Consider the following 22,177-nt stretch of genomic DNA (forward strand, 5'->3'; position numbering starts at 1 on the left):
AAACAGCACCACAGAATTCATAGCTTCAGGAAAACACCCAACAATGGTTTGTAAATGTACAGCAAGCACCCCAGAATTCTTAGCAGCACTCAAAGCTCCAGGTTCAGAAAACCCTCCAGCATAGAACATTACTGTGGCTGACTGTTAAAGTGCTCTTCCAAAGCCTCCCTCAACTGCATAGCTCCATGTTGAGCTCTTGTAATACCCCTTGTGTTTGGCTGTTCCAAGTTCACACACAGCTTCTCCACTTTCACCCTATTGGCAGCGTTCCCTCTTTTGCCTCTCATGCATTATTCAGGAGGCAACATGTAGCTATAACCACTGGTCTATTTTTCTCCCTGAGATTCAGTCTAGTGAGTAAACACTGCTAGCGGCCCTTCAGTTTACCAAAATCACATTGAATAGTCATTTGGCACCTGCAGAACTAATAGTTGAATCTTTCCTTGGTACTCTCGAGACGACCAGTGTAGGGCTTCATGAGAAAGGGGTTGGCTGAGTCCCCCAGAGTCACTATTGGCATTTGATTATTGCCAGTGGTAATCTGATGGTTGGGAAGTGTGTCCCTGCTTGCAGCTTTCAGAACAGTCCTGTATTTTTAAAGATGCGCACATTTTCCTCTTTCCCGAGCAGCCACCAATGTTTGCAAAACCATAGAAAAGTAGCATTTTCTGTTGATGTACTTGGGCTGGTGCCAAAATGAGGGGTATGTATGCTATACTAACCTAATTGCCTTCTGTGATGACATAACTGGCTTTGTGGATGAGAGGAAAGCAGTGGACGTGTTATTCCTTTACTTTAGCAAAGCTTTTGGTACGGTTTCCCACATTATTTTTGCCAGCAAGTTAAAGTAGTATGGGCTGGATGAATGAACTATAAGATGGATAGAAAGCTGGCTAGATCATCAGGCTCAATGGGTAGCTATCAATGGCTCTGTGTCTAGTTGGCAGCCAGTATCAAGTGGAATTCCCCAAGGGTTGGTCCTGGGGCTGGTTTTGTTCAATATCTTCATTAATGATCTGGAGGATGGCGTGGACTGCACCCTCAGCAAGTTTGCAGATGACACTAAACTGGAAGGAGTGGTAGATACGCTAGAGGGCAAGGATAGGATACAGAGGGACCTAGACAAATTAGAGGATTGGGCCAAAAGAAATCTGATGAGGTTCCGCAAGGACAAGTGCAGAGTCCTTCACTTAAAACAGAAGAATTCCATGCACTGCTACAGACTACAGACCGAGCAGCTAGGCAGCATTTCTGTAGAAAAGGACCTAGGAGTTACAATGTACAAGAAGCTGGATATGAGTCAACAGTGTGCCCTTGTTGCCAAGAAAGCTAATGGTATTTTGGGCTGTATAAGTAGGAGCATTGACAGCAGATTTAGAGACGTGATCATTCTCCTCTGTTTGGCATTGGTGAGGCCTCATCTGGACTACTGTGTCCAGTTTTGGGCCCCACACTACAAGAAGGATGTGGAAAAATTGGAATGAGTCCAGCGGAGGGCAATAAAAATGATTAGGGGGTTGAAGCACATGATTTATGAGGAGAGGCTGAGGGTACTGGGATTGTTCATTCTGCAGAAGAGAAGAATGAGGGGGGATTTGGTAGCTGTTTTCAACTACCTGAAAGGGGGTTCCAAAGAGGATGGATCTGTTCTCAATGGTAGCAGATGACAGAACAAGGAGTAATGGTCTCAAGTTGCAGTGGGGGAGGTTTAGGTTAGATGTTAGGAAAAAACGTTTTCACTAGGAGAGGGTGGTGAAGCACTGGAATGGGTTACCTGGGGTGGTGGTTGAATCTCCTTCCTTAGAGGTTTTTAAGGTCAGGCTTGACAAAGCCCTGGACGGGATGATTTAGTTGGGGATTGGTCCTTCTTTGAGCAGGGGGTTGGACTAGATGACCTCCTGTGGTCCCGTCCAACCCTGATATTCTGATTCTATCTGTTGCCTTACCATAGTTTGGAAACCCCATTGCTCACATCCATCCACTGTGTCTTGCACATTGGTGAGAGTCACAATCCTGCATAGCCATGTTAATCGTCTCCTGCTAACTACTCACATGACAATGAACCCCACAGTGAATTTTCCAATTCCAATATTATTTCCCACTGACTGGTAGCAATTTGATGTTTCAAGCTTCCAGAGTGTGATTGTCACTCACTTCTCCACTTTCAGTGTAGCTCTTACGAAGGTATCTCTGTGCTGAAGGGCTGGGGCGAGCTCGGGGCACTGATTCAGCATTTGGCCTTTCACATTCGGAATTTATGCACCTGCACCTATGTCTTGTCATCCCAAACATGCATTGTGGTGCGATCCCACCAGTCAGTGCTCATTTCTTGGGCCCAGAAGTGGCTCTTCACCGTTTGCAGCTGTTCCAGAATGCCACCAACAACCTTGAATTGTTTTTCACTGTGTCCCTCAGCAAACTGTCCTAGAAGAAATCCTCATAGCCCAAGTTGTTGAAATACTTCCTGATGGTCTACAAACACAGGAGAATTGTGTGTCTTGTATTTGCAACATTTATGATAGTAGCCCAGAACTCTGTGGGCTCCATGCTTGTCCGGGATGGTAGAGACCAAAAAGTCTTGTCTAGGTTTATAGGTCTGTCAGTGTTTAACAAATAGGCATTTGCTACATGTTTAAGGGAGAGAGAATCCCAGATCTGCTCTTAGACTGTGGAATTTTCTCCCAAGGGAAGTAGTAAAACCCCCATCTTTTGGGCCATTTAAAATTAGACAAAGGATTTGTAAATGCACATTAGTAAATGTGCAGTAGATAATGATATTGCACTGATTATAAGATAAGAAGTTTATTAGATTATTTAGGCCATTTAAAAGTTGTTTTTATTAGTTAAATAAAACTACCTTGAAAGTGCTAGGTACGTAAGAGAAAAACAAGTTTATCAAAATATGTTTGCATTTAAAACTAACACACACACTTAAATAAAATAAGTATTATGTGTAGTGACTGAATTGGACTGATGTTTCTAGTCACCATATCTTTCAGGCTTTTAGAATTGGTAGATCTCATCTTCTCACACCTTATTTTTATTCATGGGATGAATAGGAAGAAGGAAAATAAGCTTTCCTGCTTTTTCAACTTCCAGTTGGTTTCTCAGTTTTGAGTGAAGTAGTTGTTGAACTGAACTAGTTGAATAAACTGAAATAAGGAAAATTATCCCTCTGTACCTGCAGAGCAGGCCACTGTAATCTAAAGTTGGTTTAGCACTTCCACAAACTCTGGTTCTAGGTGCTTTGCCAGTGAATTCCACCAGTTCAGTGGTTTAACTTTCTTTAAAACAGATACAGGTTGAATTTTTGTATTTAATTTAATTTAAATTATATGAATAGATTATAGTAATGTTAGACCTCAACATAAGCTGTCATAATATCAAATTTAATTTTAAAGAGTCTTATTTTTAAAAAGAGAGATGCATTTTGTTAAAATTGGGATTTTAAAAATTGCCTTTGCAACCTGTATTTGCCCCAGGGTGTGTATACATTACGGTAGTGTTTAATTACATGGTCATCTACTATTTTTATCCCCACAGAACTGCTTCCTTGTTCAAAGTAGAGATTCAATGGTGTTCACTTCATGAGCAGTCTATGCAATATTTTGTTTTATCCTTGTTTTTCAGTGTATGGCTCCATGCCTTATTCACTGCACACTATTCAAACCCTGCTCTGGAGACATTAATTACCTCATGGGCCTTTTTTTACGGTCTTCAACATTATAGTTTCTAAGTACTTGTCAAACATTAATTTATGTTCTAAACACCCTGGTGAGATGAGAGAGTGGCTTTATGTCCATTTTGCAGATGAGGAACTGAGGCACAGAAACTAAGGTTAGAAATTTCCGTAAATTCAGAATGCCCAATTTGAAACATCTAGGACCTGATAACTTAGCATTTATATAGTGTTTCATTTGTTCAAAGCACAGTTCCCATTGATTTCAGTTACTGCTGTGAATATTGTGCACTTCTGTAAATCAGACCTCAGGATATCAAGTTGGATATCCAACAATGTGGCAGAGGCAGGGACAGAATCCAGTTCTCCGGGACAGCATTCAGCTGCCTTAACTATCAGACTGTACCTTTGTGTTTCTGCAATCCCCTGCCTCCTTCATTAGATGCCTTCCAGCATCAGCTACAGATGAGGCAGGGGTGCTTTCTACATGACACAAACCTGATCCATCCCCAAAGTAAGTCTGTCTTGTCATAAGAACATAAGAATGGCCCTACTGGGTCAGACCAAAGGTCCATCTAGTCCAGTATCCTGTCTTCCGACAGTGGCCAGTGCCAGGTGCCCCAGAGGGAATGAAAAAAACAGGTAATCATCAAGTGATCAATCCCCCATCGCTCATTCCCAGCTTCTGGCAAACAGAGGCTAGGGACACCATTCCTGCCCATCCTGGCTAATAGCCATTGATGGACCTATCCTCCATGAATTTATCTATTTCTTTTTTGAAACCTGTTATGGTCTTGGCCTTCACAACCTCTTTTGGCAAGGAGTTCCACAGGCTGGTTGTGCGTTGTGTGAAGAAATACTTCCTTTTATTGTTTTAAAACTGCTGCCTATTAATTTTTATTTGGTGACTCCTAGTTCTTGTGTTATGAGAAGCAGTAAACAACACTTCCTTATCTACTTTCTCTACGCCAGTCATGATTTTATAGACCTCAATCATATCTCCCCTTAGCCATCTCTTTTCCAAACTGAAAAGTCCCAGTTTTATTAATCTCTCCTCATACAGAAGCCGTTCCATACCCCTAATCATTTTTGTTGCCCTTTTCTGAATCTTTTCCAATTCCAATATATCTCTTTTGAGATGGGACAATCACATCTACTTACAGTATTCAAGATATGGGGGTACCGTGGATTTACATAGAGGCAACATATTTTCTGTCCTATTATCTATCCCTTTCTTAATTATTCCCAGCATTCTGTTAGCTTTTTTGACTGCCTCTGTACATTGAGTGGATATTTTCAGAGAACTATCCACAATGACTCCAAGATCTCTTTCTTGAGTGGTAACAGCTAATTTAGACCCCACCATTTTATATTTATAGTTGGGATTACGCTTTCCAATGTGCATTACTTTGCGTTTATCAACATTAAATTTAATTTGCTATTTTGTTGACTAGTCACCCAGTTTTGAGAGATCCTTTTGTAGCTCTTCTCAGTCTGCCTGGGTCTTAACTATCTTTAAGAATTTTGTATTATCTGCAAATCTTGCCACCTCACTGTTTACCCTTTTTTCCAGATCATTTATGAATATGTTGAATAGGATGGGTCCCAGAACAGACCCTGGGGGGGATACCACTATTTATTTACCTCTCTCCATTCTGAAAACTGACCATTTATACCTACCCTTTGTTTCTTATCTTTTAACCACTTACCAATCCATGAGAGCACCTTCCCTCTTATCCAGTGGCAGCTTACTTTGCATGAGAGCCTTTGGTGAGGGACCTTGTCAACGGGCTGTCTGAAAATCCACTGAATGGGGCAAGTATCCTGTGGAAAAAATAGAATGTGATTGCTTTATGATGACCTTTCATTATGTACGCACAATAAGTGGGCAGAATTATGGTTGCATAAGTGTCTTTAATAGTGGCATTTCCTAACTATTCAGTGATTGACTTTAAAACAGTAATGTTTTAAACACTTTTTTAATATCATTTCCATGTTTTTTTTTTTTAAATTAAGCTATTACACTATATGGCATCATATTGACACATCGGGCATCAGCAGGGTTATAATCTTTAGTTTCAGTGAGCAGACCTCTGCCTTTTGAATTATGACTTTTAGTAAGTTGTCATTTTCTGTGTGGACTAGTGCTGAAGGGGACGTAGGCAGAGATGCAGTTTGCCAGAGGGTTTAACAATATTTACTGACAGCGGAGGAATGGTGAGATTCAGGAATCTTTGGTTCCATCCAAGTCTCTGGAGAGGAGAGTTTTTTTCTCTAGTAGTCACAGACTCTTGTACCTTTTCCACCAGAAGCACAACACCTGCCCCATCCCCTCCCAGTCCTGTCTGCTTTCCTACCACTGGGTCCTTGTGCCAGTCTCCTTGATCTTTGGGAGAGGATTGCACAGTAACTCCATGAAATTTTCCTTGAGATCTCTCAGAAGGATTCAAAGGACATCCCTGCGAACATAAACTGCTCTACATGGCCCCTCTTGCCTAACTTTAGAGAGAAGTGAAAAGCAGATAACACTGCCTCTCTTTGTTGTACTGCTACCTCGTCTAGTAAATGAATGAAAAGTTGATAGCTGTGTCTTCTTATATTGGGGGCACCATCAGTACATGTTATTGTTATGGGAAGTACAATTACACACTTAACTGAAGAACCTCAGGTGTATTGGGTTCGCCCATGCTTGACTGGCAGGACTGACTGAACTGCAGAGGAGTCTGAAACAGGTTCTAGCTTGCAGCATAGCTAGATGCCCTAGTCAGATCTCCCCTGTCCTCCTCCACCTCCTCATCCTTGCTGTTCATGACAGGGTCCTATGACTCAGCTTTCTTGGAGGTATCCATTTTGGTCTGCAGGGTGGTAGTGGGGTCTCTGCCAAGTATGGCATGCAGCTCTTTGTAAAAGCTGCAGGTCTAAGTTTTGGTACTGGATCAACTGTTGGCCTCCCTGGCCTTCTGATATGCTAACACAGTTCCTTCACTTTCATGTGGCACTGCTGCTAGTCCCTGTTGTACCCTTCTGCATCTCCCTTGCAATCTGCTCAGAAATGTCCACAATTCTGTAGCTTGTTCGTAGCTGTGCTTGCACAGCTTCTTCTCCCCACAGGCTCAGGAGACCCAGTATCTCCTGTATACTCCAAGCTCGACCAGATATGGATCATGTAGCTGGCATTGTCAGCTGGGCAGTTGCATACAACAGTGAAGAGCTGCTAGGTGTGCTCACCAAGATGGACAAGCAGGAAAAGGTATTTCAAAAATTTGCAAGGCTTAAAGGAGGGGTTGTGGGGCGCTTCTAGTTTCCATGACCACTTTTCTGTGGGTTTCGTAATTGTGACCAGGGTGGTCAGTGTCTGGCACTGAGACAGCTGCTTGGAGGACTGTTTGGATCAATGTAAGTAATGCAGTTTCTTCAGTCTTACTGCGTCAACCTCAGTACATCTACTGTGGCTCAACTGTGTACCTGCACCTAAGAAGTCTCATAAAAACAAATTATGATTCAGCAAATGTTTTTGTTAGGAACATTTTTGGGAGACGTTAAATGCAGTGTTTTAAGTGTAGGCCTATCCTAAGAGCTATGGGCCAATTCGCTGTAATATGTCTTAAGGGTTCTGCTCTTTAGGTGTTAAGTGATGTTTTTGGTGTTGAATAACTGATATATAGCGGCTGCTTAAAGAATCCTTCAAGGACTTAATGTTTTCATGGTCTCATATGTTGATCTTTAACTTCAAGCTGATAGATTACTTTATGTATGTAGTTTATGATCTTATGATTGTTTTGGTCTTGAGAACAATAGCTTTTATGTATGGCTTTTGTGTGAAGTATTGAGAACTGAAGATATTTGTATGTACTTCAGTTTTATGGTTAGAAATACTTATCAGGTTCTTCTAAGACTCCAAGTTCAAAAATGTTAAATCTTATGCATATTTTTGCAGTTGCTTGGAGCTGCAGCTTAAACTTCCTTTTTGAATTACTAGTGTATCCACCTATTGTTTCTTTAAGGAAAGGAAACTGAGTTAAAAATATAAAATGCAATAGGGCTATATAATCTACCACAACCCAGCCTTTGATTTTATAGATGAAACAGCCACTCATATTTTCAACTCTCAGATAACTTTTTATGTAACACAACTCCAGACTTGGATATGTACATTTCTGGATGGCCAAGAGGATTTATCAGGAGCATGGGTAGGCGTTGGTACCGTTGTTGTTCATCTGGGTTTTCTGAGGGAGGTGTGGATGATGTGGGAGAATTTTACTGTTGCCATTGGAAATTGCTGAGGAAAAGCACCTAGTCAAATTCTTTGTGGCAACACCACCATTTTTTGGGGCCCTCTCTGGCCATCAACAACAATTTCTGTGGCTACTTTGTCTGATGCATTGTATCCTCTTACATTTCTAGACATTGAAAACTAGTCTCTTCCAGTCCTCTACCTATTTCCTCAGTTTGTTCAAATTCCCAGTCTATCTTTTAATAATCTAAACTGTGCCAATGACCTTACTTTGCATCATCTATATATTTGGACACCATTCAACTAGTTCCACGTCCTAAGCCATGGTCCACACTACCAACTTATGTCAGTATAACTGTGACAGTCAGAGGTGTGGATCTGACCCCTGCGTAGATAGCACTATGTCTCATGTTGACATAGCTCCTGCATCTTGGGAGGTGGAGTGTCTAAGCCAGCGGGAGAAGCTCTCCCATCGGCGTAGATAGTGTCTTCACTAAGTGCTACAGTGAATCACTGTAAGTTTAGAAAGATCCTGAGTCTCTGAATAGGATTGGACCCAACACTGAGCCTTATGAAACCCAATTTGTTAGACAGTTTCATGGGGATTTTGTGTCATTTACTATGTGAATTTTCTGTAAATTCTAAATTCATCTTTCTTTTTTTAACATTAAGACCTGTAGTGATGGGAGCCTTCTGTAAAACTGTCAGTGTACACTGGAGTTCCAGTTTCTAGTGGGAATTGTAAGAAAAAGCTTGTTGTAGACAAGGCTATAAAAATTAAGTAACTTGCTCAGGGCAACAGAAAGGAATCTGAAAGAGAGCAGGGATGCAAAGATAGAAGTTTTAGTTCCCACTGCCACGCACAGAGCTTTAAAATGTCACTGCTCTTTTAAAAATAAATCATTTTACCTTTAATTTGCTAATGAGACAAAGTGTAAATCCTCATATAACAATGTGTTTTCTTTTTTTAGTATATCTTTGGGGAGTTCAGCCCTGATGAATTTAATCAATTCTTTGTGACTCCTCGATGCTCCGTTGAGGTAAGAACTACGTTTTAGTGTTTTACCTGAGGATGACGTGATGCATATTGTTTTACACAAATGTAGTAGGTTTACTAGTATATAATTAAAAAAAAAAACAATCAGTGTTGTTTTTATTGTTCACTTGTGAATTAACAAAATTCAGTTGTTCACTGTAGAGCTCCTTAGACTATAATTTCAATTTGCATTCATATTGATCGCACACTAGTTGCTTACTCCTGCAGCTCTTTTCCTGCAGCTATATGGCAGCTATAGTCCCTGTTAAGCAATGGTCTCTTAATCTGTCCTTACTCTACTCTAGAGTCAGTGTCTGAAATGTGGAGAGAAGGATCCTGGCTTCTTCTTTCTCCCTTCCTCATTGCTGGGATATCTGCAATTGTAGTGATTGCATGCTGGAGTTGGAAAGGAAAGATCTGCTCAGTGGAACGAGCAGCTCTCTTTAATTAACTTTTCAGTGATGGACTTAGTACCAACTTTTTCAGCAACATTCCTGTTTGTAGGTGAGATCCCAGATCTCTTGAGCCAAAGAGGAAGAGTAGAGCTCTCACTACAGTGCCTGGTGTAGCTTTCTGCCTCCTGGTAGCTGTTATGTCGAGTATATCCCAGGCTTTGTACTCTTTGGACTCATACCACAGGTAGCACTGGAGAGTGAAAGGAGGTATCTTTTGCGTCCTGTCGGAAAGACCAAGAACCTCCAAGATCCCTGTATGACCAAACCTGGCCTAAAGGTAAAGGTCACAAAGAACAAAACTGAGAAAGTGATAAATACTTTAAATATTCACTTCTCTCTTCTGACGCTCTTCTTCTCTCCAACACAAAACAAACCCTCAATTGCATGTATATGGGAGGAAAATCCTCCCCCTCCCCTGAATGAATATATTTATAAAGTAAGCTCTGTTGTCAATCATTAATGTGTTTTACTAAGGTTCTACTGTAGTTGATTTTCAAGTTCTTTGTGGCATACGGAAATTCACTACCTCATTGCTTTTCAAGTTCATGGGTGTATAGCTAACAACCCCGGTAGCTTTTCATATTGGTTGCATGAAGGAATGTGAAGGATACTAGAAGAAGAGGATGAGGAAAAATAGGTTGGAGGAAGACATGCAAAGGGTAGGGGAGGAAAGCAAAAAAAGGGGCGGTGAGGCCAGCATGAAGAGAACTTAACAGGTAGGTAGTGACATCCTGCTTTTGTGAGTAAGGTAAAGCTATATACAAATGTTTCTGCTGCCAACAGACTGGAGAAAACAAATTCATTTGCTGGATTCACAAACACCAAATAGTTTGTCCTTTTACCACAAAAACACGTTTTAGATTAAAATATAGTTTCCACAGCATTGGAGGACACCAGCCTGGAGTGATGCATGACTGTCTCTTCTGTGAAGACTGGGCAGGAGTACAAAATATTTGTTACTACCGAGTTCTTTCTGGTCTAATCTTCTACTTCCTCCGCCTTATAGCACACCAGCAGGAGCAATATTCCTATATCCTTGGCAGTGGGTGGATAGAAAGAATAAAGGGAAACATATAATGCCTTTTGCTACAAGCTAGTTATGAAGTTGACTAATACACATGATTGGTACTCCAAACTCTGCTCCAAAAAAAAAAAAAAAAAAAGTTGTTGTTGTTATCAGGACTTCCTTGCTTCTCTCATCAAACTTCTTGATTGGAGGTGAGAGCGCCTCCAAAGGGATAAGAAAAAATATGCACTCTCCTCTGCTTTCATTTTGAGCCCTTGATAGCTCTTATGGCTTGCTAGTGTCTTAAATCAGGCCTTTTTGTATTGTCCTGAAGTTGAACTGTGGAAAACATAACCCTTCTGTCGTACTCCAAATTTGGCCCTTTAGAACTCTCCCTCAAAGCTGCCTTTTGATGCTCAAGTTTACTGAAAAAGTATGGGAGTATCTTCTAAGAACTCTAGCTAAAGAAGGAGCAGAAATGTTCATTAGGGCTCCTGGTGAAGTATCTGAAACCTTAGTGCACTGGTATCCCTGTGGTTTGCAAGATTTAGCTGACAGACTTACATTGGAACTATGATTTCCTCAGTGTGCTCACCATCACTTGGAGTGATAAGCAAAGCACATTCTGGTAGAACAGAGGAAACTGACAGAGACGCCCAATGGGGCAGTCGTGAAGAAGCTTACATGTGGGGTAGAGTGCGAGTAACCCCAGCTAGTGATGTGTCCTTTATCAGCTGCCTTCAACCCTCCATTGTGCCACTTTTCTCCTGCACATCACTGTGTGCCTTCTCCACTCATCCATGAAATTAAATAAGGTATCCCAATTTTGAGGAACCCCAGTTTATTGAAAAGCAGATCATTTGAGTCATGATATAATTTCCTGTTTTATGAAATTTTATTCTGGGTGGTAGTGAATCATTTCAAACTATTGATGGTGAGGGAAATAATTAGTTAGGAATAATTTAGAATGGATTTCATAATTTTAACCCCCCCATTTTATTTTCTTTCTTTATTTCGAAAGTTGCATTTTCTTAAGCCACTTTTAAAATTAGTGATAAAGAAGATAAAAGCATTAATCATAAAGCTTACTGTAAATCACAACTGAACATAGACTTTTGCAAAGCAAATCTGTTTTGCCTTGACCATGGAGGGAATGTGGGCTGAGCGTAGGTGAATTGCAAAAATGCAGTAAAATTTAAATCTTCCAGCACTTCATTGAGAATTATGACTTTATAACCATAAATCATCTTGGATTCTTTTGATAATACAAAGATAAATTTTCAAACTTGGGTGCATACAGGTAAGTACCGTATATACTTGATCATAAGCCGGTTCGTTTATAAGCCGATCCCTCTCTCCAAGATGGATAAGTAAAAATGGAAATTTTTTATGACCTGTTCATAAGCCGACCTTATAATTCAGGGGTCAGCAAACTTTGGCTCCTGGGCCATCAGGATGAGCTGCTGGTGGGCCGAGATGGTTTGTTTACCTCAAGCGTCCGCGGGCACAGAGGTAAACCTAAGTAAACAAAGTGTCCTGGCCCTCCAGCTGCTTACCCTGACGGGCTGGGACAGCAACTGGTGGGGAAATGTTTTGGGGGGAGAAGCTGGGGGTCAGCGGAGTAACACCTGTGCCCACCCCCACATGACCCCGCCCCTAGCCCGGGACCCCCACACTCTCCCCATTCCTTCCCACCTTATCTGGAGAGGGCCAGGGGAGGATGTTTCTGTCCTGGTCGGATCTGCTCTGGCAGGCTGACCAGCGTAGCTGCAGCGTTTTCCAGCGGGCTGCGGCCGGGTGGCGTGGCCACAGCATATTCCAGCGGGCTGTGGTCGGGCGGCGTGGCTGCAGCCTGCCAACCCTGGAGCTGCTCCTTCAGTGGCTGGGGGGAGAGCAGTGTGGCCAGAAGTGGAGAGACTCTGGCCCTACCTCTTCCCTTCTGTCTCTGCTGGCTGTGCTGCCTCTCCGTGCTCCCTCTGTTGGGGGCGGAGGGGCTGTGTCCCACCTCTCCCTCTCTATACCCTTTCATAAGCCGACTCCCTTTTCTGGTACTTCCCTTTCCTCCCTCCCCCCCCCAATCAGTTTATGAACGAGTATAAATCTGTCATTACAAATCTAAGTGCAGACTCAGATACTTTAATCAACAGTTGGGAGCTTAAAATGAGGCACTTCAAACTTACATGCCTAAAATATATTTAAGATTTAGACATAGAGGTTCTTCTTCGAGTGATTGCTCACATCCATTCCAGTTAGGTGTGCGCGCCGCGCGTGCACGTTCGTCGGAAACTTTTTTACCCTAGCAACTCCAGTGGGCCGGCAGGTCGCCCCCTAGAGTGGCGCCGCCATGGCGCTCTATATATACCCCTGCCGGCCCGCCCGCTCCTCAGTTCCTTCTTACCGCCGTGTCGGTCGTTGGAACTGTGGAGCGCGGCTTAGCTGTCCTCCACGTCCCTAGCTCTCCTAGTTTTCAATCGCTTATCTCTAGTTCTATATAGTGTTAATTAGTGTTGTTAAGTAAATAGTTTAGTCAATAGTTGTTAAATAGTTCTTGGCCGGGGGCTTAGCCCTTCCCGGCACCCGGCGCCAGGCTCATGCCTGTTTCGCCGGGCTTCAAGCAGTGTGCGGCCTGCAAGAAGCCCATGCCCACCAGCGATCCCCACGAAGCGTGCCTGAAGTGCCTCGGGGAATCGCACAGGTCTGACAAGTGCCGCATCTGTAAGGCTTTCAAGCCGAGGACAAAAAAGGAGAGAGATCAGAGGCTCCGAACTCTCCTAATGGAGGCGGCACTTGACCCGTCGACTTCGCGGACCGTGGTCTCGGCACCGGCACCGGATCGCTCCGGCACCGAGAAGACTCCTCGGCACCGACCTTCTCCGGCACCGGAATCACAGCCTAGGCCGTCGAAGTCTGCTACTCCGGCCAGGCAGACCCGGCTTGAGCGCCCGGCCTCGACATCGGCCGCGGCACCGCCGGCACCGTCAGCACCGTTGACTCCGGGCCTGGCGGGTCCGTTGAGTCCGGTGCCGCCGAGCTCCCCCATGAGATCTGGGGTTGAGATAGTGGTCCCGTCAACACCGGAGACCTTCGCCTCGGCTCGGGACCTTATTGCCCTGACGGAGCCCACTCGGCTGCCACCCCCGGTACCTCCGGTGCGGGTCGTGTCCAGGGGCAAGCCCATGATGTCGGCGCCGCCCAGAGACAGTCCTTCGCCTTCTAGGTCCCGACGTCTTGGGCGCTCCAGATCCCGACGCCGCTCGCAGTCCCGGCACCGCTCCCCTCAGCGGCACCGGTCGCACTCGCGGCAACGGTCGACCTCCGGACGGTCGCGGTCAAGCTCCAGTCGGCGTCACCGGCACCGCGACTCCAGGAGCAGGTCCCATCGCTACTCGCCGCACCGGTCGACCTCCCGGCACCGAGCTGGTGGCAGGTCCCGGTCTCGGTCGACCTCCCGGCGCCGAGCCGGTGGTAGGTCCCGGTCGACCTCCCGGCACCGAGATGGTGGCAGGTCCCGGTCTCGGTCGACCTCCCGGCGCCGAGCCGGTGGTAGGTCCCGGTCGACCTCCCGGCACCGAGCCGGTGGCAGGTCCCGCTACCGAAGCGACACCCGGTACCGATCAGGATCCCGGCACCGTGACAGATCCAGGTCCCGGTCCCGATCCCGGCACCGATACGACTCCCGGCACCGGTCCCCGGCACCGAGACGATCCTCCGTGCCGGCCCGCGCCGGCCCGTACCATCCGGGGTCGGCCCCGCCGTGGCCCTCGAGACAGCCGTCCGTATCTTCGCAGGCGGACAGTGCGTATGCGCTCGGCACCGACCGGCAGGCGGCGCTCTTCGGGGATCCGCCGCTGGAAGACCAAGGCCCACCACAGTGGGGATTCTGGACACCCTGGGCATACCATCAGGCCCAGGGCCCCCAGCAGCTCCCTCCCACACCGGCGAATGCGGAGCGTAGGGCCCCTGAAGCCTCCTTGTCTCGCCCCCCTCCCTCCCCGGAGGCGGAGGAAGGGTCCAAACAGCAGGACTCCGCTGTGGCTCCGGAGGTAGAGGCGAGGGCTGAGGAAGACCCTCAGTTGGACACTATCGTGCCTGGGGTCTCCTCATCCTCCTCCCCGGATGAGGCGGTGGCGGGTACCTCCTCCAACAGTCCCCCCCCGCTGGATCTCAGGGCGCACCAGGACCTCCTCAGGCGGGTGGCCCAAAACCTGAGTCTGCAGGCAGAGGAGGTCTCGGAGATAGAGGACCCGATTGTTACCATCCTCTCTTCGGATGCTCCCACCAGGGTCGCCCTGCCCTTTGTACGGACCATTCAGGCCAATGCCAATACTATCTGGCAGTCCCCGGCCTCCATCCCTCCGACAGCGAAAGGAGTCGAGAGAAAGTACATGGCCCCTTCCAAGGGGTATGAATACTTGCACGTTCACCCGACTCCCGGTTCACTGGTGGTGCAGTCGGTGAACGATAGGGAGCGTCACGGCCAGGAGGCTCCGGCCCCCAAATCCAGAGAGGCCAGGCGGATGGACCTCCTTGGCCGTAAGGTATATTCGGCTGGGGCCCTGCAGCTCAGGGTCTCTAATCAGCAGGCCCTGCTGAGCAGGTACGCTTTTAACTCCTGGGTGGCAGTGGACAAATTTAAAGAGCTGCTGCCACAGGATGCTCGCCAGGAGTTTACGGCCATCCTGGACGAGGGCAAAAAGGTCGCGCGCACGGCCTTACAAGCATCCTTGGACGCTGCGGACTCGGCTGCCCGTACCCTCGCGTCGGGAGTTACGATGCGTCGCATCTCCTGGCTGCAGGTTTCCGGCCTTCCGCCAGAGCTCCAGCACACGATACAGGACCTTCCTTTCGAAGGCCAGGGCCTGTTTTCGGAAAAGACAGACCCCAGACTCAAGAGTCTGAAGGACAACCGGGTCATTGCGCGGTCCCTCGGGATGCACACCCCCGTGACGCAGCGTAGACCCTTTAGGCCACAGCAGCAGCCGTACCGTAGGCCGTTTTCCCAGTTCCGCCAGCGGCAGGACCCTTACAGGCGCCGCGGCAGGAACGGCAGGCGCAGGCAGTCTGGGAACCAAGGGGGGCAGAACCAAGGCTCCTCGAAACCCCCGCCTGGTCCTAAGCCTTCATTTTGAAGGTGCGCCCGAGGGCGCTGTAGCAGTTTCCCCTATGGATCCTTTCCCCCCGTTTTCAAACCGCCTTTCGTTTTTCCTCCCGGCGTGGTCCCAAATAACATCGGACCGCTGGGTCTTAAACCTGGTGCGGACGGGATACCGCCTGCAGTTTGTTTCGTTTCCTCCTTCCCGCCCTCCTTCCTCGTCCCTCTTCAGGGACCCCTCTCACGAGCAATTCCTTCGACAGGAGGTGCAGACGCTCCTCAGCAAAGGAGCCATAGAGGCGGTTCCGGAAAACGAGAAAGGCAAGGGGTTTTATTCCCGCTACTTTCTGATCCCCAAGGCCAAGGGGGGCCTCAGGCCTATCCTCGACCTGCGAGAACTCAACAAATACCTCGTGAAGTTGAAGTTCCGCATGGTATCCCTGGGGACCATTATTCCATCCCTGGATCCGGGAGACTGGTACGCCGCCCTCGACATGCAGGACGCGTATTTTCATATTGCCATTTGGCCGCGCCACAGACGCTTTCTCCGCTTCGTTGTGGGGGCTCTTCATTATCAGTTTGCAGTCCTCCCTTTCGGCCTGTCCACGGCCCCAAGGGTGTTTACAAAATGCATGGCAGTTGTCGTGGCGCATCTTCGACGCAACCGTGTCCACGTGTTCCCTTATCTGGACGACTGGTTGATTCGGGGCACGTCGGAGCAGCAGGTCAGCAGCCATGTCCGCCTGATCACCGCCGTATTTGCAAGTCTGGGCCTCCTGATAAACACAGACAAATCCACTCTGAGGCCCACGCAAAAGGTGGAATTTATCGGGGCGGTCTTGGACGCCACGATGGGCAGGGCCTCGCTGCCTCTGCAACGGTTCCAGACCATGGCGGCGATCGTTCAGCGTTTGCGGTCAGCCCCGTTGACGTCAGTAAGGACATGTCTAACCCTGTTAGGCCACATGGCAGCGTGCACTTTTGTGACCGGCTACGCTCGGCTCCACATGAGGCCTCTCCAGCTGTGGCTTATCAGCCGTTACAGGCCGCAAAGGCAACCTTTAGACATGTTAGTCACAATCCCCCAGAAGGTCTTGGACTCTCTCGGCTGGTGGTTGGACCAGTCCGTGTTATGTGCGGGTCTTCCCTTTCACCCCTCTCAGCCATCGGTATCCCTGACAACGGATGCCTCAGATCTGGGCTGGGGGGCCCACCTGGGGACCCTGCGGACACAGGGCCTGTGGTCCCAGGAGGAGGTGGGGCTCCACATCAACATACGGGAGTTGAGAGCGGTCCGCCTTGCTTGTCAAGCGTTTTGTCATCAGCTTCAGGGTCGTTGTGTCGCCGTGTTTACGGACAACACGACGACGATGTACTATATCAACAAGCAGGGCGGCACCAGGTCCTCCTCCCTGTGCCACGAGGCGATACGTCTCTGGGACTTTTGCGTAGCCCACTCCGTTCACCTCAGGGCTTCCTTCCTCCCTGGAGTACGGAACACTCTGGCGGATCGACTGAGCAGATCCTTCCTGTCGCACGAGTGGTCCCTTCGCCCGGATGTCGCTCTCTCCATTTTCCGGAGGTGGGGTTATCCCCGGGTGGACCTCTTTGCGTCCAGGGGGAACAGGAAGTGCCCAGCATTCTGCTCCTTTCAGGGCAGGGAACCGGGGTCGATAGGGGACGCCTTCCTCATCCGGTGGTCGACCCACCTGTACTATGCATTTCCCCCGTTCCCTCTGGTCCACAAGGTCCTCCTGAAGGTGCGCAGGGACAAGGCGCTCGTGATCATGGTAGCCCCGGCGTGGCCCAGGCAGCACTGGTACACCATGCTGCTGGACTTGGCCATAGCCGACCCAGTTCCCCTGCCCCTTCATCCGGACCTGATTACCCAGGACCACGGGACCCTGTGTCACCCAGACCTGCAGTCGCTGCACCTAGCGGCGTGGCTCCTGCGTGGCTGACTGGCCCAGAGCTGCGATGCTCCACGCCTGTGAGAGAGGTGCTCTTGAGCAGCAGGAAACCGTCCACAAGAGCCACGTATTCAGCGAAATGGAAGCGCTTCTCCTGTTGGTGCGTAGAGAGAAATCTCCGCCCTATGGAAGTTTCGGTTTCCGAAATATTAGACTACGTTTTGTCCCTCAAAGGGCAAGGTCTGGCCTTATCGTCGTTGCGAGTCCACCTAGCTGCTATCTCCACCTTTCACCCGGGTGCGGACGGTCGCTCCGTTTTTTCTCACCCGACGGTGTCGAGATTCCTTAAAGGGCTGGAACGTTTATTCCCTAACGTCCGTCCCCCTGCTCCCACCTGGGATCTTAACCTGGTGTTGTCCCGACTCATGGGGCCCCCCTTTGAGCCGTTAGCTACTTGCTCCCTGCTCTACCTCTCTTGGAAAACTGCCTTTCTAGTGGCTGTCACCTCAGCTAGACGGGTGTCGGAGCTCCGAGCTCTTGTGGTAGACCCCCCATATACGGTCTTCCACAAGGACAAGGTGCAGCTGAGACCACACCCTGCTTTTCTGCCCAAGGTGGTCTCAGCCTTCCATGTCAACCAAGAGATTTTCCTTCCGGTTTTTTTCCCAAAACCTCACTCCTCAGGCAGGGAGCAGCAGCTCCACTCGCTGGATGTCCGTAGGGCTCTCGCGTTCTACATAGACAGGACTAAGCCCTTCCGAAAATCCCCCCAACTTTTCGTGGCGGTAGCAGATCGTATGAAAGGTCTTCCTATCTCCTCCCAGAGGATATCCTCCTGGGTTACGTCCTGTATCAGGACTTGTTATGACTTGGCCCATGTCCCTGCGGGCCGTGTGACTGCGCATTCTACCAGGGCGCAGGCGTCATCGCTGGCTTTCCTAGCCCGTGTGCCCATCCAGGAAATCTGTCGGGCAGCAACCTGGTCATCGGTCCACACTTTTGCTTCCCACTACGCCCTGGTCCAGCAGTCGAGGGAGGATGCGGCCTTCGGAACTGCGGTGCTCCGGGCCGCGACTTCTCACTCCGACCCCACCGCCTAGGTATGGCTTGGGAGTCACCTAACTGGAATGGATGTGAGCAATCACTCGAAGAAGAAAAGACGGTTACTCACCTTTGTAACTGTTGTTCTTCGAGATGTGTTGCTCACATCCATTCCACACCCGCCCTCCTTCCCCACTGTCGGAGTAGCCGGCAAGAAGGAACTGAGGAGCGGGCGGGCCGGCAGGGGTATATATAGAGCGCCATGGCGGCGCCACTCTAGGGGGCGACCTGCCGGCCCACTGGAGTTGCTAGGGTAAAAAAGTTTCCGACGAACGTGCACGCGCGGCGCGCACACCTAACTGGAATGGATGTGAGCAACACATCTCGAAGAACAACAGTTACAAAGGTGAGTAACCGTCTTTTACTTTACTAAAACCTTCATAATAGCTTGAACAACATGAGCATTGGCCTTGAAAGAGTAACTATATCAGATATTTTGACTTTAATATTTTTTGTGAGTGAGACAGTTTACTCTTTTATTTGACTGTGGAATAGAATTTGAACATCTGTCATGCTTTGTCCATTTGTATTTGTTTTGTCACCGAGCCCTGTAGTTACTCAAAGATCTAGAAAGAGTGCGTATATATATTTTTTCTGTTTTGCTAAGCCACATTCTGTTTTCTACTTTACTCTTTATCTTCCTGTTCTCCACCCATTCATTCTCACTTTCATCCAAGAAGGGATAATGTTTATAGAGCTAAAAATGTCTAAAATATGAATAGATCATTAGGAATACAGAAGTCTCAATACTTTTTTTTCTGTTACTGTACCTAAAATAATTTTACATGATAGTATACAAGAAAGTATTTTATGTTTTAAATGTTTAAAGAAAATAGAAAGGATCAGTTTCAGTGGAGAAATGTTTGTGACATTCTAAGGCCAGAACCATTAGCATTTAGGACAATGGTACCAGTTATCTGCATAGCAGCTTGTCTTCTGTTTTCAGTGGCAAGCTTGAAAGCTTGATTGCTTTTATTCAGAGGGGGGAGAATATGGGGAGAGGCTGGGAAGAAAGAGACAGCCAGTCTACACAGCAAACACTGGTTCAAACAAAGGAAGACATATATCTGCTTGTTTGAATAGCTTAGATTTGATTTGCTTTTACAGTTGAGCACAGTTTGAACCTTCACAGGGAGGATTCAGGGAACATGTGTACAAATAATTAAATGAAAATGCATGCAGCAAAAAATAGATTCCCTAGTTCTACAAAAAAGAATTTATTTTAATTATCCCAGCTAGCTCATCACCAAAGAGAGTTTTCTAGTAAAATAGACTTTTAATTTTTTTTAAGTTAAATGAGGATTTATTTTCCCTACCACCGTTTAGAATATTGCTGAGGCTCAGCCATAGATTCCATGACATAGATTACTTAGTAATTATTTTATTTTATCAATTTCAGGGTCAGTTTCTGACAGCTGAGAGTTTTTCTTTCTTCCTTACTCCCCAACATCTCATTGGCTCCTTAGGGATTCCACCCACTTATCTCTTCCTCCTGTCTAGCACAAACTCCTTATATTTCAGCAAGTTCTTCCCAAAACTTGAAGATGCTTCCCCTGAGTCCTCCAGTCATCTATTCTTTCCTCCCTCCTCTTCAATAGCTGTTTGAGACCACAAGGTGAGGTAAGATTTCATGTCAGTGCTGCCAGTAGCGCACTGAGGACACCCAGCAGTACATCTCATCCATCCCATAAAAGGTATCTGGACCCATTTATCAAAATGGTGCAAAACCACATGATCCTGTTAGTTTGTCACTAAGTCTAGATGAACAAGAGAGCACCATTGTGCAAAATGCCTTTCACTTTCAGTTTGCTATAAATTTCAGCCCTCCTTCTGAGGAAAAAAGATCTGGCCATCATGATCCTTTCATTATCTCCAAACTGGAGTACTATATCGGGGCCAAAGATGAAACTGATGCAGAGGTTCTAGTTTGTGAAAAATGTGTCAGTTTTACTTCTCAGTGAGCTGTCACTGATTCCCAGTCTGCTTCCATTGCCAAATCAAGACCAGTGAGCCTGACCTTCAAAGCCAGCCCCTGTATGTTATCAACCAAATCTCCTCTCATGAGCCTTCAAGACAGCTGTTCTTCCATGGAACAAAGCAGTTTATAATGTCCAGGGCAGAATATATGAGAGCAGATTAAGATATTCAGCTGTGGAATGAACTTCCGGAGGAGTCTAAAATTGGCCACCCTCAGAGGACATAGCAAGAGCTTGCTGGTAAAGAGAGCTTTCCTAGTATAATCAAAATTATTTTATTTTTAAAGTATATATCTCCATCCAGAACCTCCTATAACCAGAAAAAAAAGAACAGAAGACTTCATGAGGCTCCACTAAGGAACTTGCTATGCAGATCTAATTTAGCTGGAAAGCACATGTATAATGTGATTATGGATGCTGTAGAAAATCCTAAGATTTCTTGAAGCATAGTGGATTTCAAGATCAATGTATGCCTATACGTTTGGAACTCAGTTGGGTCCCCTGCTCAGTGACGCATTATGTGTCTACAGACCACCAGGCAAGCTTTGTGGAAGAAGCTAAAGAGCAATATGAAATTTAACACCACATGGAATGTACTATAGGTGCAAAGCTTTAGTATATCTTACTTTTTGATGTGAAATATTTATTGTAGAATTTATTTATCCTTTAATTTCAGCATATTTAAGGTAAACTAATATGTAGGCAATTATACTTTTTTTTTTTTTTTTTTAATGTAACTTGTGAAAGAGTTACATTCGTTCACTAGCTCCAGGTAATGGAACCTACATTTTATACCAAAGTGCTTGATTCTCTATCCAGACAGTAACCATGGTGGCACTATTTAGACTGGCAGTGCAAATCTAGTAGTCTTCATTTTGCTATAGTGAACAGGATAAGATGATCCAGACTAGCTGCTTTAAATTTTGCTGTATTTTTAAGCAGAGTGTTTAGAACTCTTCAAAGGCAATAATACTACTTGTGGATAAAACAGAGTGCTTTGAGTCAAAAGGCCTGAGTTCTATTATGGCTCTGCCACAGGTTTCTGTCGTGAATGTTAGCAAGCTATTTAATCTCTTTGTCCTTCCATCCCTTTAATTCTTGGTATGTTTTTGCTGTACTCAGGGAATCCTGAAGTGAACTGGAGGACAGCTCATGTTTCTAGAGCAGGGGTGGGCAAACTATGGCCCACGGGCCAGATTTGGCACGCCAGCCATTTTAATCTGGTCCTTGAGCTCTTGTTGGGGAGCGGGGTCTGGGGCCCCACTCTGGCGCTCCAATCGGGAAGCAGGGTCGGGAGCTGTTTGACGCGGCTCCTGGAAGCAGCGGCATGGCCCCTCTCCAGCTCCTATATGTAGGGGCAGCCAGGGGGCTCTGCTCTTCACGCTGCCCCAGGCACCGCTCCTGCAGCTTCCATTGGCCAGGAACCGTGACCAATGGGAGCTGCGGGGGCGGTGCCTATGGGACAGGGCAGCATGCAGACTGCCTGACTGCGCCTCTGTGTAGGAGCTGGAGAAGGATATGCTGCTTCTGGGAGCTGCTTGAGGCAAGTGCTGCCCTGAGCCTGCACCCCTGAGCCTAACCCCCGCCCCAGCACTTATCCTCCTCCCGCCCTCCAAACTCCTTGATCCCAGCGCGGAGCACCTTCCTGCACTCCAAATCTCTCATTCCCACCCCACAGCGCGCACCCC

General features: G+C 47.1%; 1 protein-coding gene across 4 annotated transcripts in view; it reads left to right on the forward strand.

Moving 5' to 3' along the window:
- The window catches only part of USP10 (ubiquitin specific peptidase 10), a 78,328-nt gene that overhangs the window by 13,080 nt on the left and 43,071 nt on the right, over window positions 1–22,177 (forward strand). For all 4 annotated transcript variants that reach the window (XM_030581383.1, XM_030581385.1, XM_030581384.1 and 1 more), the window contains exon 2: window positions 8,885–8,953. In XM_030581383.1, coding sequence (XP_030437243.1) covers window positions 8,885–8,953 — 69 coding nt within the window. The remainder of the gene's footprint in view (window positions 1–8,884; window positions 8,954–22,177) is intronic.

The sequence above is a fragment of the Gopherus evgoodei genome, chromosome 12 (genome assembly GCF_007399415.2).
Source record: "Gopherus evgoodei ecotype Sinaloan lineage chromosome 12, rGopEvg1_v1.p, whole genome shotgun sequence".
Taxonomy (NCBI): domain Eukaryota; kingdom Metazoa; phylum Chordata; order Testudines; family Testudinidae; genus Gopherus; species Gopherus evgoodei.